Source organism: Diabrotica virgifera, chromosome 1 (genome assembly GCF_917563875.1).
Source record: "Diabrotica virgifera virgifera chromosome 1, PGI_DIABVI_V3a".
Classification (NCBI taxonomy): domain Eukaryota; kingdom Metazoa; phylum Arthropoda; class Insecta; order Coleoptera; family Chrysomelidae; genus Diabrotica; species Diabrotica virgifera.
Genome location: NC_065443.1, coordinates 49,053,937 through 49,071,746, shown reverse-complemented (window position 1 = coordinate 49,071,746; position 17,810 = coordinate 49,053,937). Strand labels below are relative to the sequence as shown.

Genomic DNA, 17,810 nt, shown 5'->3' with positions numbered 1-17,810 from the left:
TCAGGTCCATGAAACAAAAATATGCCGGTTTGTTGTATTCAGCCTGGAGTAGAGTTGCACAAGTTTGACTTGAATGTTTGAACTTGACTTGAGTTTGACTTAACTTCAAGTCAAACTCAAGTCAATCCTTCTGACAAATAATTCAAGTCAAGTCAAACTGGTCAATCGTACAGGTTTGAAAATTCAAACTGTTTGTCAAACTAGTTTGAAAGAGTTTGAAAAATAATTTATTTAGTAGATATACTTTTTTGTCGAGATTGACATGTTAGTTGCTAATTAAGATAAGAAAATTAATATTACAATGAGTGCAACTTAAAAGTATATTGATACAGGAAGCGATTATAATCAAAATAGGGTAAATTTTTTGAAAATGATTCCTGTATGTATTCTTAGAATAATTGCTTGCTGGTAAGTTTTGTTTTATCAATATAACTTTTTTATATTAGAGTGGCATTAGATTAAAACAAAGAATTCGTTGGATAGTTTTTTATCATACTAAGTGTAATTTAATCTACTTTGGAAGCTTTAAAACATTACGTAACGCAAGTTGGGGGAGGGTAACGCAAGTTAGTAAATGGACTAATTAAACATCTAAGATCTAACAACATCACGAGAAAAACCAAATGCAAAATATACAAAACCCTGATAAAACCGGTTCTTATATATGGATCAGAGACATGGACACTGTCGAAAAGCGATTATAAGGGGGTGAAAGTAAATGACCTAAGGAGCAGAAGATATAATTTTGAACTATACGCAACATACAACGAACCCGAGGTCATAACATCCTTAAAGATCGGACGTCTGCGCTGGATGGACCATGTTAAACGGATGTTGGAGACCGAAACACCAAAACATATAATGAGGCAAACACCAGTAGGGAGAAAGTCAAAGGGAAGAACCAAACTTAGATACATGGAACAAGACCTGAAAACACTTGAGATTACCAATTGGAAGAACAAAGCAGGGAACAGATTAGAATGGCGGAAAATCTTAGAACAAGCCAGAACCCAAAAAGGGTTGTCGAGCTACTGATGATGATGCGAACAGCGCGTTACATAACATTGTTTTTTAACTTAAATAAAAAAAACTACGGAATCACAATCTCCCAACTTTTCAACTTTCGTTTATATTTTACATGGAACCCCTGGATTGTATTATATTGCCTCCACACGCACCGCTCATGTTACAATAGGACAATAGTATTCAAGTGAAAAAATCTTAAAATTTGTAAGATCAAGCACAGTAACACATGTTGGCAATAAATAGCTGGACCGTTCTTCACAACAAAAGATGAAAAGGTACAGATGGGATAAAGAGGTTGTAAAATTGTGTTACGATACTTGAACAGCCCCTTTAACAAAAATTTATGAAGGAGGAACAAAATATTATATTTTTGATAGACTAGGTTAATGGATTTTTTTGCGACTTTTGCAATGTCCTCTTAAAGAATTAGTTCACTTATTGTCATTTTATAACACCGTTCTTTATTTTTACATAATACAAGTATGTACTTTTCAATTTACATTGTTTTGAAATCACCTGCCGCAATATCAAATAAATCAGTATATTTTTCGCTTAATTTTTGCAGTGGAAGAGAAGAGATACCTTCAAAATCAGACTCAATTTGATCTGGTACTTATTCTGAGCCGAAAAATACTTAGGTTCAGATATTATTAAAAGTAAGAACAAAAAAAGGATACCAAATGGGAGAAAAACAACTTAAAATAATCTGCTATACAGACGACGCAATACTAATCTCTCAAAGTGAAGATGATTTACAACGTATGCTGCACGAATTTAATATAACCACTAGAAAATTTAACATGTTAGTTTCCCCAAAAAAACTAAATGCATGGTTATAACAGCAGATCTAATAAGGTGTAAATTAGAGCTGGAGGGTCAAATAATAGAACAAGTCATGGAGTTTAAATATCTAGGCATCACACTATGCAGCTACGGAAAGCTCGAAACAGAAGTGGAAGATCAGGTGAATAAAGCAAACAGAGCCGCAGGTTGCCTGAATGAAACAATATGGAGAGATAAAAACATCGGAAAAGAAGTGAAAGGAAGAATTTATAAAACAGTCATCAGACCAACAATGACATACGCGGCAGAAACACGACCTGATACAGAAAGGACAAAAAGAATGCTAGAAACAGCAGAGATGAAAACATTGCGAAAAATCGATGGTAAAACGCTGTGGGATAGAGCTAGAAGTGCAGATATACGAAGCAGATGCAAGGTGGACAACATTAATAACTAGGTGAAAAGCAGAAGAGTAGATTGAAACGACCACATAAGCCGAATGACAACAAATAGAGTAGTAAGGACGGCGAGAGACGGTTCCTCAATAGGAAGACGATCAGTGGGAAGACCACGAAAAAGATAAAATGACAACTTACTGGAGGCACATTGAAAAACAGAGAGAGTAATGTCTATATAAAAAGAAGAAGTAGATAAGATATTATTTCACAAAGCACATACTTCAAAACGAACGTAATAAACAAGCCAAGCCCATACTTCTTAATATGAACTACAAACTAATTTGAGGAGTAGCAGAGTACAGATTTAGACCTCTCCAAATAAGTCAAAACAAAAGTCAGTAGGTAGTAGGTACCCTCTCAATTAGAAATGGAAATAAACACGTTGCGCAATATGATATTCAAACTTCAAACTGTTTGAAGAAGTTTGATTTCATGTCAAATCTAAAGATATCGTAATCAAGTCAAGTCAAACTTTTTTAGAAAAAAAGTTTGGTTTTCAAGTCAAGTCAAGTTTGTTGAATAGAATCAAACTAGTTTGACTTGATACATCTCTAGCCTGGAGTAATTGCGGGGTGGATCGAGTAACGTTACGGTAGCCGGTCCAAATCCAGAATAAAATTTGGACGGTGATTGGCAAGGTTAGCAACCTACCTCGTAAAAACGAATACAGCTCGAAGAAACAATATTTAACATAACGTGCACCATAATACTTTTGCTTTACAAAGCTAATTAAAGTAACATACTGATTGGACTCACTTGAAATTTTATTGGTTTCTTCTAATATGTACTTACATAATCTCATGACAAGTGGTCATGAGTAGGGAGCGGACTTTATGCTAAATGCATATTGCAGGAATATTTCGCATATTTGAGAACTTTACTAAATTTTGCATATTTTCAAAGAAACATGCATATTTTGTGCCTATTTAAAAACATTTAAGTCCAAAAGAAATTTAAATTTTTTAATTCAACACAAAATATTTCCCCGCAAAACCTGTTCTATTAATTCGAGAACTACCTGAAGAGAGACGGCTCATTCTCTGCCTTTTCATTTTTTCTTAGAAAATACCCGATCTTTACACAAAGTCTCTACGCTACGTCGATCTTTAAAATGATTGTAGGATGTTAAAATGATGAAGGATGGTTTACCGGGAAATCTGAATTTTATTTACTTTTATTATAATTCTGGTGATTCTTTTAAATCCCCTATTGTTAAGAGAATTTACACCTTTAACCATAGTTTTACGATTTTCTAACGGAAATTGAAATATTCATGCTTTAGACCAGATCCCGTCTTTAAACGGCTTTAAAACTTTGGAGGACATAACATGCGAAATTTTTAACCCTTATCCGGGCAAGGTGGGTCCAACAGGCCCGAGACGGCAATTCTTTTAACATAAACTGATAAAAAAAATTTATTGAGATTTATGCATCACTGAATTTGTTTAAAAGTATGTTTCTTTCAACATAGTCATGAGCTATTCAAAATATACGTTATTATTTTTGAAATTATTGCGTCGAAAGAATTTTGTCACGTAAAGGGGCAACACGGGCCCGTCGGATCCTATTTGTATTTATACCTAAAATCTAAATCTTTGTTACAGATGTTAATCTAGCAGTCAGGTAATGTTTTCGTCGATTATCTAAACGACTTTTATGATTCCGGAAATCCAATAATAAAGTCTAAACCTGAAACAAACAATATAAACATCTCTTTGATGTGAACATCAAAGATATGCTTAAAATAGGTGTTATATATATTCTAAATGAATTTTCTGATAATCATGGTTGAAATGCAATAATATTGTTAAGTAGGTACCTATACATATTTTGAAATAAATAATACATCTGCTATCAATCGTATGCTATCGATGGTAGTGTCGACAACTAAGTTCCTAAAATTATATTGAATTACAGTGAAAGTAGATAGTGCAAATAAAATGTCCCGAAAACCATCATCAGCTGCATAACTGCAAGATATTGCTAATAATTTATGGGATTTCGATGATGAAGAATCTCCTGAAGTAGGTGGCATTGAAAGTGACTGTGAAATTCAAGATCATTTTTTGGAAGCAAAAGAAGAGGATGATCAGCAAGTAGTATTGAGTGATAATGAAGAAGAATGTGTAGCTACAGGTTCCCAGATTTCAGAGTATGTAATTTTTGAAACTAAGGATAGAATTAACTGAAAGAGTCAACCACAACCGACAGGACGTATGCGATCTTGCGATATAATAAAAAGCAAAACGCACAAAGTAATGTTAGCCCCTGGTCAAAGTGTAGATGTTCCTGTTGATTCCTTTTGTTTGTTTGTGGACAGAAAAATTATGAACGAAATAGTGAAGTGTACAAATAAAGAAGTCGAAAAAGTCCTGGGGATAGAGAACTGGAAATATTGCGACTCTACAGAGCTATATGCCTTTATTGGACTACTACTAACTGCAGGGCACCTGAGTGCCCACATCCATAATGTGGATCCACAATCCATAATACTTTGGACTAAGTTTTATGGACCTACTATATTTAAAGCTACCATGGGGTTAAAACGATTCAAAAATTTGCTAAGATTTGTTCGATTTGACGATAAGGACATGAGGTCTGAACGAAGAAGGGACGACAAATTAGCAGCAATACGCGATGTGTGGAATCAAGTCAAACAAAACTTTAATAAATACTATTTACCACGAAAAAACAACGGTAGATGAGCAACTTGTTACTTATAGAGGTAGGTAATCTTTCAAGCAGTATATGCCTTCAAAGTCAGATAAGTATGGCATGAAAATATGGTAAGTTCTTCACGTAGATCGCACCCTCAAGGTAGACCGCATACTATAGTAGCTCCTTTTATTAAAAAATGAAAAAATATTAGAAATATATGGGTAAATATGAATAGTACATTCACGAACAGTTGTGGGCCCAACGGACCCGAGTTGCCTTGTTACGTAAGTAAAATGTGTTGCCCGGATAAGGGATAATGGAAATTTTGAAATTGATTTTGGTGCAGAATTTTCGGCTTAAACAAGTTATTTTACATACACTTGAATAACTTCTGTTGATGTTGAAAGGAGTTTTTAAAGTTATAAAAATATTTTGTCTGATCAAAGAAAATGTTTCTTCGTAAAAAAGTTGGAAAAACACATTGTAGTGAATTATAATCGAAGATAATATAATATATGGTGATATTGTTTTTTTATTTTAAATAGGGAACTATTGGTATCAGTTTTTGTAAAAAATGTGAATAAATTGCACATAAAACAAATAATAATTTTATTTGAAAGATAATAAATAAGATTGCCGCCCCACCTATAAAAGAACCTCCTAAAATATAATAGAAAGAAAAATTTGCGGTTTCTCGAAATTCGCATTTTTTGAATTTTTGTGGATATCGTGTGCATATTACGTAATTTTTTACTGCATATACAGGGTGAGGCAGATAAAGTGCCTATTAGAAATATCTCGAGAACTAAAGGTAAGAAAATCATGAAAATTGTTATACAGGGGTTTTGAGGTGTGAACTATTTAATGAAAATATTTTGGTCTCTTTGCTACTTCCGGTTATACCGGAAGTTGATTGTAACTTCGTTTTTTTAAATGGGACACCCTGTATATTTTTACATTTTTGCATTCTTCTCGATTTTTTCTTTCTTTAAATATAAGGTTTTGTAATATTATACAGGGTAGGTTAAAAGATAATTACGTTTTCTTATTAATTTCGTAGCAATATTCACACCCTGTAGGCTTGTAGTAGTTTGACATAATAAATTCTATTTATGTTCAAATGTTTTTTAATATGGTCTTCTATTGTTAACAATTATTAGTATAGCTAAATTTTTCGTTTTAATATAAAGGGTTGGTCGAAACACGGAATGAGTATTTTCTTAGAATGAGAGTTTTCTTAAATGGAACACCCTGTATTTTAGTATTGTAATGAAATGTTGTTTTATGGTACATTTTAATTACTTAAGCACTCCCTATACCTAACTGCTTTAATTTGTGAGTTATTGGTGATTCAAGCAAAACATTAATTGCAACACAAAATATGTGAAATTGTATTAGGTTGGCCGTGAAAATATTCAATCACAAATAATTTTTTGGAAATAAATACATATTAATCTAGACTGATACTTAAAATTGCCAATAATGGTTGAACTGTCAAAATACCATCGAAGTTAAGATTGTTGGTGCGATTAACAATTAAGCACAAATTAAAGCAGTTAGGTATAGGGAATGCTTAAAAAATAAAAAAGTACCATGAAATATCATTTCATTACAATACTAAAATATAGGGTGTTCCATTTAAGAAAACTCAGATAATACTCATTCCGAGTTTAGACCCACCCTGTATACTAAAATTAAAAATTTAGCTATACTAATAATTGCTAATAAAAGTAGACTATATTGAAAATCATTTGAATATAAATAGAATTTATTATGTCAAACTACTACAATCCTACAGGGTGTGAATATTGCTACGAAATTAATAAAAAACGTAATTATCCTTTAACCTACCCTCTATAATGTTACAAAACATTATATTTTAAGAAAGAAGAAATCGAGAAGAATCCAAAAATGTCAAAATATACAGGGTGTCCCATTTAAAAAACGAAGTTATAAGCAACTTCCGGTATAACCGGAAGTACCAAGTAGATGAAAATATTTTCATTAAATAGATCAGTCTTCAGAACCCCATTATTCCAATTTTCATAATTCAGTTACCTTTAGTTCTCGAGATATTTCTAATAGGCCCTTTATCTGCCTCACCCTATAAGCATATTTCATCAAAATTGATCGCATATAAATCCGCTCCCTAGTCATGAGATATCTGGATTAGAATAACAATATTTCAGACCATCTTAGTATATATTTTTTGAGTAAAATCCCAAACCAAAAATCCAGAGAATATTTTGTGACTTATAGTTTATTATCGACAGGACCTGTCATGCAAGCTGAAATTACTATTGAAAACAATTTCGGGACTATATAATGCGCTATGTAAAATAAATACTTAATATGTTAATAATATGATATTCCTTGTATTTCTAGCCTATACAATCCGGTGTTTTGGAACACTATGCACATCAATGGTTCGAACTTTGATATCATTTATGGTACTATCACACGAATTAGGAAAAGTTTACGCTACTTCTTCTGCTATAGACAGTGTAGCGCAACTACTGTCTTCGAGCGTTTATCCGCAAATATATAATGCTACCATTAACACAAACAGTGGTTTTTTCTATTTTGTCAATATGGGAATTTATGGCATATTGGTGCTGGTTATCTTGTAAGTATCCAAAAGGCACCTATCTCTTTTTCAGTTTTTTTTACTTATTAATTTTAAATTTATACGAAGGTAGACTAATGGGAAACAGTGTTCTGTGATATAGATATTAGTTCTTTATTTAAATACCTTTGGAGAAAGGCAATACATAGATATGTAGAGTACGAGAAATCACAGATATGAAGACATGTCTGGGACAAAAAGCAGAGAGTACAATGAAAACATTAATAATCATGAAAGTAATAGAATTGAAAAAGTCAAAAAGCCCTTATCCTACTTAACAAAGAAAAATATGTAGCAACCAATCTCAGCAGCTTTGGTTCCCCATACTAAAAAAAGAAGTCAACAACAGGAACATACCAAAAATAGCGAGTAAAGGAAGCCGAGGAATAAATACCAACAATCTCGTGCACAATACATATGCAACACAAACTACACGAACAAACTCTATCTACAGAAAATGTTCAAAAACTTCTCTAATTTATACAACCACATCTATGATAGAGATTTTACAAAAAAAAATAACACAAAATATCACAAAAAACAGTCAGAATTATATATCACTCAGGTAATAAAATCACATCCAAAGAAATTTTTTTAAATACACACTTGCTTTGGACTGTAAGTTCTAGCCCAAATATGTCAAGTTTTGAAAAGACATAATCTAGGATGTACAATCTTCCCAGATTTTTTAGATTATTTTGTTTTGAACTGTTTTCGGAGGGAAATCGAAACAACAAACATTAGTGAATGAAAAATATAATTTTCATTACACCAATAATTTTATTGTGGTTCAATCCCATATTCGCTCCGTGTACGAACATATTGTGAATTTGAAAATTTTTAATAATTAGTTTTTAACGATTTTTTTTTTCGAATTTATGTATAAAATGTATGTATTATTAAGAACTGTTTCCAAAAATTCGTCATAATCTTCTCAACCCCAAATGGAAAAGAAATGGAAAAATCGATCCTCATTTTTCAAATAGGAGGAGTAATTTAAATTTATCGTGCTGCAATGCTTGTTTGTAGTTGGTCCACCCGCAAGCAAGTTTACCTCACTAAATTATGAAATTTTGACACCTATGTATGTATTTACATTCATGAAATTTGAAACCTAGTGTAATCCGGGCTTAATGGGAAATGTACTAGTTAAGGCCATCGGTACATAATTCGCAAATATTTTACGGCTGTCCCTACTTTTTCTGTCTTTACACGGCAAATTACGTGTAGTAAAATTTGACACTGGTATAGATATACAAACATTACTAGAATGCCATTCTACTTGAAAATGTCATCATTAATAAAGAGATGGCTTTTAAATGTTCTTGGATAACTGTCATTTGTATAATTGCAAATTATTAATTCAGTTAATAAATGTGATTATTTCATTCATAGGAGATTCTCACCTATAGAAATCTACAGAAATCTGAATTAAATCGATAATTTTTGATAATCTCCCGTCGTTAAGTATATTACGCCAGATGCCCTTCGTTTCTACGAAAAAAAAATTTAGTGACATTAATGACAATTAATGTTTTAAAACTTATAAAAGTGATGACTTTCAATCGTCAAATATTTATAAAAACTGTGTGTTTAATGGTACTTACATAGTCCAATTAAAACTGTCAAAGTGTCACTCGGGAAAAATTCAATAATTTCAGAGCTCTTGTGCAATTACTACTGATAATTTTTTCACTAACGATGTATTCAGTGATGGTAATAATTTTTATGTACAACAAAAAATAATACTCAATCGAGAAAAGAGCAAAAGTTTAAAGTGATTTTTAATAATATATTGTTACTATGGAACGCTTACAATTTTGAACATCTTTAATAACAAAATACTTGGATCACAGGATATATCATCCTGATGTATTCTCTGCTTGGATCTTCCACAAATAGTACACAATAAATAACTTTTTATTAAGTTCACGTCTTCAATCAATTATTTATCAAATACCCTATATATCAATAGTATTTAATCAACAACTCAAAATATTTCCGATGCCATGTCAAATATTTAAAATTGTCACTGATTGACACTGTCTGACTGACAATATGCTGACAATATTCTATTCGACTGAGTGCGTTGTAAGACAAAGATAAATTTGGAAAATATTACCACGGAGATTGTGTTCATTTTTTTCGAATCCTGAAAACCAATAAATATTTTTTAAAATTTAAACGCAGAATGAGACTAAATTATTACCGAGGGCCGAAAGTCCCTTAGAATAAATAAAAAGTTTATTTTGAATCAGATATTTGAAATTAAAAATCACACTAAATTTTATCTTAGATTTTCACCCCTGTAATTTATTAAAATAAACATTATAGAAGTTCTCAGGAACTTTTGACCCTTGCTAATAACGTAATCTTTCATTCTGCTTTTAAATTTTTCAATCATACTTACTAGTTTTCTCAGGATTGGAAAAAAATGAATCCCCATTTGAATAGCATTGCAGCCGAAAATACGTACCCATCCTCTTAAGTATTTGTAGTTCAGTCAAAAATTTTTTCACTTTTTTATTACTAGTTACCTACATATTACCAATGGCCGGTTTCACCAACGACAAATAGTAGTTTATTCTATGAATAAAGTTATTCGACCAATAACCTGCCATGTCTCCATTTTACTAATGTCAAATAAGACTTATTTTATTTATTTCTCAAATAAATATTTACTCTTCGAATACATTGGCAAGTTAATCTCGCTGTAAATATCTATAAAAAAGTAAATTCGTCAGGTTAACTTTAAATTATCAGTAGTAATTGCATGAGAGCTCTAAAATTGTTGATTTGTTTTCCGAGTGACATTTTGACAGTTTTAATTTCACGACTAAAAGGGGAGTGAAATTATGTCAAAGTGGCACGAGAACAACAACTCGATCATACTTTAGAGATCGAGGGTAATTCGCTGAGATTATTTCATGAATAAAACTGTCTTTTTTTTTAAATAATTTTGACTAATATTTTATTCATATCTTCACCTGAATATTTGCTAAATGGTTTCTTGATGTTCTCTATGACAAGTTGTAAAACATTAATTATTCATGACAATTAATCACTTAATGTTCATTTTTGCCTATGTCCATCCCACGGTACCCCGTCAAAATAGCCTCGTCAAAAAATCTCCGACAAAATAGCCCCGACATAATATCCCGCACACAAAATAGCTCCGACAAAATAGCCTGCAGACAAAATAGCCGCGGAATAATAGCCCGCCGACAAAATAGTCCCGACAAAATAGCCTCGTCAAAATAGCCCCGACAAAAAAAGCTCCCTTCAGAATTCATCATGAAATAATTCCTTAAAAATACATTTTTTCGGACATGGTAATTATCATCTATTCGGATGTTTATCTTAACCACATTAAATAAAAATGGTCTTTTCAGAGAACTCGAGTCCTGTCTTCCCTGCCTCTTGGAAGATTGAACATTTAAGTTAAGCGAAAATCAATGTTTATTTATGATATAAACATTTTTTCTGTTTTCGGGCAACAGTAAAATACATTTTAAACTAAATAAATTAAATAAATTCTTCCTTTTTGTCAAATAATTTAAATTAAAAAAAGTTTTTGGACACCTTGTATAAATAATTATGTAATTTTTTATAAGAGGCTGTTTTAGCCGGGGCTATTTTAGCCGGGGCTGTTTTGACCGGGGCTATTTTGTGTGCGACCTATTTTGTCGGGGCTATTTTGTTTGCGGGCTATTTTGTCGGGGCTATTTTGTGTTCAAGCTATTTTGACGGCGCTTTTTTGACGGGGCTGTTTTGACCGGGCTATTTTGACGGGTCACGCCATCCCACCTTGACTTTACAGTATAGGGAACATAGGCAATGCAGTCCTTGTGAGAGTTTTTAGCGCGCTGATGCCGATTTTATCAAAAAGAATTTGTAATCGAACATTAGAGAGATTAAATTAAACCTGTTTTAGAAAGAAAATCTACAATTTTAGGATCCGAGTGCGTTTAAGTTTATTTGATATACTATAGTTATTACTAAAGCTCGGATTTATAGGCCACAAAAATTGAAGAAAAAGGCGCCTATATAGGCAAAGATTTTTATTAAAAAAGGCAGGAATATTAACATTTAGGCAAAATATAGGCAATAAAGGAATACAACTTATTATTTATAACCACTTAAAATTGTATCATTAATAGAAGCAACTAAATGTTTTTCAATATTTTCGGTCTTAAAACTATGTCTTCGATCACTTAAAATTAATTTGTACATTGAAAACGAACGTTCGACATAGACAGATGTCATTGGAGCATATTTCAGAGCGGATAATAAATCTGGCATAATTTGTAATTCCTCGGAAAATGTCCCATTCAAAACTTGAGCAATATTAGATAAAAACGAAAAACCTTCATTCTTGTTGAAAACATATTTCATTTTTTTTTTAAATTAATTGACCGTTACTTCCATGTGCCGATTTAATTTTCGTCTTTAAATTATCTATTAATTTTACTGACTCACATAAATTTATCTCTTGTTTTTCTAATAAGGTAATTGTGGTAACTATTAATTTATAATTGTCATTGATATAAGCGAGTTCCTGTTTCAATTTGGGATTTTTTAATATTTTTTTTTGCTTTTCGAATGGCTTCGGAAATATCATCATCACATTCTGACATAACTAATTCTATTTCATTGCAGTGTTCAAAGTAAAAAAAAAACTGCTTCGAGCCAGGTTCCCCACCTCGTAATTACTGGTTTAGGTGGCAAAGGGACACCGGGAAGTCTTTCTTTATATATTTGCGCCCTCAACGGAGCCTTTACAAAAACTTTTTTCATAAAATTTATAAAATTATTTACCAACGGAAACAGATTTCTTATTTCTTCAGCAATTCTATTTACCCCGTGGGCTACGCAAGTGCAATGAATTAAATTAGGATAAGAAATCTTTAAATTAACAGCAGCTTTTAACATATATGCCGCAGCATCTGAAAGCATTAAAACTATTTTATTCACTGGTATAGGGTTGGGTAAAAAGAGGTTTGTTAAACTATCTTGTATAAATCGACTTATTGTTAAATTGTTTGTTTTTTCCAATTCTTTAACGGCAACTAAATAAGGTTTTCTCGCAAAGTATTCGTTCAAAATTCCAATCATTAAATTAGCTATATACCTGCCGCATACATCTGTCGTTTCATCCACGATAATATACAAAAAATTGCCCTCTAACTCCCGCTTAATTTTTGAAATACATTCCACATAACATTTTTCCACAGTATGTTTTCTCAATGTACTCTTATCCGGTAAGGATTTATTAAGATATTTTTCGAAAAAGCATTTAAAACTAGGGTTATTAACTTTATATAAAGGAATGTTTGATGCAATCATCATCTGGCATAAATCAAATTTAAATGCGTCTTGCTCCTTTTTTTTTGAACTGCTTAAACTATCCCGCAGAAATATTTGGGCTAACTTAGAGGAATTTAATTTTTCCAAATTACGTTTATGAAGTGGGGTTCCACAATGCTGGTCAATAAAGTACTTTTTTCTACTTGAAATCTGAGAATTAAAAAAAAATAATTAGAATTCTAAAACCGCTTTAGAATTTAGTTATGTCGTGGGACGAGAAAAAAAGAGAAAAAATAAAACTTACCGATTTGCAAAATGCTCCATCTCCTTCTAGAGAAAGTTCCGAATAAGGTGCGATCCATAGCCTTAATTTGGATGTCATCTTTTCACACAAATGTCTAAAACGTTTTAAAACGTGTTCTTTGCTTTTCGGTATACGCAACAAAACTAAACTAGGATATAGCAATTTGTGACTAAACTCTGATACAGTAACCGACTGTACAACTGATAATAAACTAATAAAGCTTAGGGATTTCCAAATAGTTAACCCTCACGTCTCGATCAGGTACATTTTCCTAGAAATCTGTTATATAAACAAACCATTGATATTTTATTATTGACCCAAAATTTTATTATAGAATGGTTTAGTAATAGAATAATATCATGGGTAGTACCATGAAATTTTAAAAAAAGCACAAATAGGCGGAATTTACGAAAAAAGGCAAAAAGTGCAAAAAACAATTATAATAGACACAATAGGCAAAAAGAGGCATTTTGCCTAGGCAAATAATAGGCCAATAATAATAATAATAATATAATAATATAATAATATAAATAATAATATAATAGGCCTAAAATGCCTCTTTTTGCCTATAATCCGAGCTTTAGTTATTACGCATATGAATCTTAAAATTGTAGATTGCCTTTCTAAAACAGTTTTAACTGACTCTCTATAATGTTCGAATACAAATTTTTTTTTGATAAAATCGGCATCATCGCGCTAAAATCTCTCATAAGGACTGCATTGCCTGTATTCCCTATATTGTAAAGTCAAGGTGGGACGGATTATAGTAACGAAGGACATCTGACGTAATGCTTGACGATGGGATATTATTAAAAATTATCAGTAGTAATTGCACAAGAGCTCTGAAATTATTGAATTTTTCCCGAGTGACACTTTGACAGTTTTAATTGGACAGTATGTCAAAGTGTCACGAGAGCAAAAATTCTATATTAATTTCAGAGGTCGAGTGCAATTTGTTGCGATTATTTCATGAATAAAACCTGTTCAAAACCAAAATTTTATTGTAATTTATTTATGTAAGTACCATTAAACACACAGTTTTTATAAATATTTGACGATTGAAAGTCATCACTTTTATAATTTTTAAAACATTAATTGTCATTAATGTCACTGAATGTATTTTTTCGTAGCAACGAAGGGCATCTGACGTAATATACTTAACGACGGGATATTATCAAAAATTATCAATTTAATTCAGATTTCTGTAGAATCTATTGGTCAGAATCTCCTATGAATGAAATAATCACTTTAACTTTTATTTCTGTAGCTTTCTATTGGTCAGAATCTCCTATGAATGAAAGAATCAAAATTATATTGAAACAAAATAAAAATATAAACGTCTAATAAATTTTATTTGCCGAATAACTATTCATTGTTTTATTTGTTGTTGGTGAAACCGGACCTAAATGTAGTAGGAACGACAGGCTAACTTAATAGAAATATAGACATAAAATAAATATTACTATGTAGCCCTCCAAGTCATAACAACTAAGCTAAACAAAAATTTCAATGTATTACAAGGTGGATTTCACAACTTTATAAGCAACTTCATATACCAGTATAAAAATAATTCAATTTATTTCAGTTGGTTTTTGTTTATCGCATTGGAGTAGCACAATCTTATTATACAGGGTGAGCAAAAGAAAACAGTCCATCTCGATATTTGGCAGTATTTATTGGATTTGAAGGAAATGACATGAAACAGGTCGATTTTTGATCTAATTGAGACACATTTCTACGGTACATACATTTGTCATTTGTTAACCTCCTTCCTTCCACTTCCCCCACCCCTTATTTTTAATAAAATCGTGTGCTAGCTCATTTGAAAGGTTATCAAATTCTCTATTCAGTATTCTATACATTAACATAATTATTTATACAGGGTGTCCAAGAAAAAAAAATTAATTAAATTAATTGACACAAAAAAAAGAATGTATGTAATTTATTTTATTCAAAATACATTCCACTGCGGTCGCAAAACAAAGGAAAATGTTGTTTGATAAATAAACATTACTTTTCGCTTAATTTCAATGCTAAAGCTGGTACACATCTGCCTTTTGGTAGGTTGAATATTGAATTTAAGCAACAAACAATGTTTATTTATCAAATAAATATTATTTTCTGTTTCTGTCAGCAGTAGAATGTATTTTGAGTTAAATAAATTACATACATTCTTCTTTTTGAGTCAATTAATTTAATTCAAAATAATTTTTCTTGGACACTCTGTATAAAGAGTTATGTCGATGTTAATATTACTGAAGAGATAATTGAATAACCTTTCAAATGAGCTAGCACACCACCCCTATTCCCTATCTAAAAATAAGGGGTGGGGGAACTGGAAGGGAGGGGGAAGGGAGGCAGTGGGGGAAGAGTTGTAATATCATTTTTATTCTAGAAACCTAATGAGGTATGAAATGCCCAAACCAGTAATTGACAGTAATGGTAAGATAGAAGCCAAAGAAAAAGAAGTGGAAACTAAGAAAAACCTAAGTGAAGTGTAAAATGTAAATCTACATTATGCAGTCCGCTGGTGTACTTACTATTATGGATGAACCAAGATATTTTTATTATGTTCTGTGAACAAATTCTCTTTGGTTTAAATACCGATTTTTTAAATTATCCTTTTAAATGTGAAAAATATATGTTTTTATTTTATTACACTTTTTTATTAACCAAAATAATTATTAAAAAATTTATGTGACCTTTCGGTTCCACATTGAGTTTTCTTTAACCGCATCAGCTCCTGGGGTTATTAGTGGGTAGTTTGTTTTTTTTAGAAAAAGTTTTTTACAGATAGCATAATATTATGCTATGATATATTATCTATATTTACAGAGCGGTTTTGAAAATACAAACAATATGTGAAATGTTACCGTTTGCAATATAAAAATATTACAAGGAAAAATTCCTAAATACCATAAATCACAAAAAAAACCTTATTTTGTAAAAGGTATATGTATTTAAAATCCCTAAAAAGGGCTGTATCACAAAATGTTTTCGAAATTAATATTCCATCATCAGTGTTATCACAGGTTTACATGCTTTAAGCCACCAAAATGTACGAGTAAAAACCCTTAAATTGATTTTCAACAGTTGGGGTTACATTATGTTATCTGATTTTAAAGGATGTTAAAAATATTTCTAGATTAACCCCTGGCATCACATGACATCAACCATATTGGTTGGAAAATTGTAGGTAGAACCTTACATGGCAGAGTTTAGGTGACAACTTGTACATGACCAGAATTGAGCAAATACTTTCTAAAATATACAAACATGGAAGGGTTAAAATTCCGTGATCCTTGAAGTGACTTCTGCAATGTGTTGTTCCTCTGAGGCCAAAGAGATATATTTTCTTATTGTTCTTTTTTTATAATTTGAAAATAAAATCGAATTGGGTAGCTGTACCAGAACCAGAAAAAGAAAGACCATATCGAAGATGCAACTCGAACAAAGAAAAATATGTTATTTTGAAAGATGCTAAATTGAGTCCATTCGAGACAGATCTTATAGCAGAGCAAGCTGAAGAAAGTTTTTTCCTTAACAAATCGATATGAGGGGACCATTTAAGGTTGCTGTCTAGAAAAATACCAAGGAGAAATTTCAAGAAATCAATCAATTGAAATTAGCAATAGAATAAAACAGGGAGATTCCCTAAGTCTTGTATTGTTCAATCTGGTCATGGATGAAATAATAAAAAAAGTAAGAACTATAAGAGGAGACCAAATATTAGAGAAACACCTTAAAATAATCTGCTGTACATGCGATGCAATAATAATCTCTCAAAGTGAAGATCATTTACAACGTATTCTGCACCAATTTCATGTAACCGCCAAAAAATTTAACATGTTAATTTCACCAAAAAGATAAAATATACAGTGATGAGCGTGCTAATAACCGGCAAAATAACGCAAAAGATGGAAAACATATTAAATTGTGAGATAAAAAGAAATAAAACTAGTAGAGTTGTTAAATTTAGCGATAGTAACATATAAATTAACATTATATTGATTGTTTCTCACCTTTAGAGGTATCAGAGAAGTATGTCAATTAAAACCGTCACTGTGACAATGGCATTTCTCAAATTCATCCGATATGTCTAAAGTGGGAAACAATCAATATAATGTCAATCTATAAGTTACTATCACTAAATTTAATACCTCTTTTAGGTTCATCCCTTTTTATCCCACAACTTAATATGTTTTCCATCTTTTGCGTTATTTTGCCGGTTATTAGTGCGCTCGTCACTGTATATGGTGATAACAGTAAATCTACTAAGATGTAAAGTAGAGCTGGAGATTCGGATAATAAAACAAATGATGTAGTTTAAATACTTAGGCCTCCCAATATGTAGCTACGTGTGTGTGTTTACGTTTTATTGGCACTGGTTTAAGCAACCAACTGGCCAGTCAATGTGTTTTGAATTCTCTCTTTTACAAAATATATGCTTAGTATCTAAATTTAAAACTATTAGTACTACTGTTTTTTTTTACTCTGTTTTTTTTATTATATTTTTTAACATTTTTTTTATTACATTTTTTATTTTTTTTTTATTATTATTTTTTTGTATATTTTTTTTTGTATATTTTTTTTTGTATATTTTTTTATCGCGCTAAGACCTAAACCCGATTCAACCTCGCGGAGGTTT

At 31.3% G+C, this 17,810-nt stretch overlaps 1 protein-coding gene across 1 annotated transcript in view; it reads left to right on the top strand.

Annotated features, from left to right (window-relative positions):
* The window catches only part of LOC114324748 (proton-coupled folate transporter), a 71,095-nt gene extending 55,219 nt beyond the window's left edge, over positions 1–15,876 (top strand). The window contains exons 6-7 of the mRNA XM_028272578.2: positions 7,311–7,551; positions 15,558–15,876. Coding sequence (XP_028128379.2) covers positions 7,311–7,551; positions 15,558–15,663 — 347 coding nt within the window. The 3' untranslated portion in view covers positions 15,664–15,876. The remainder of the gene's footprint in view (positions 1–7,310; positions 7,552–15,557) is intronic.
* The last annotated feature ends 1,934 nt before the right edge of the window (positions 15,877–17,810 follow it).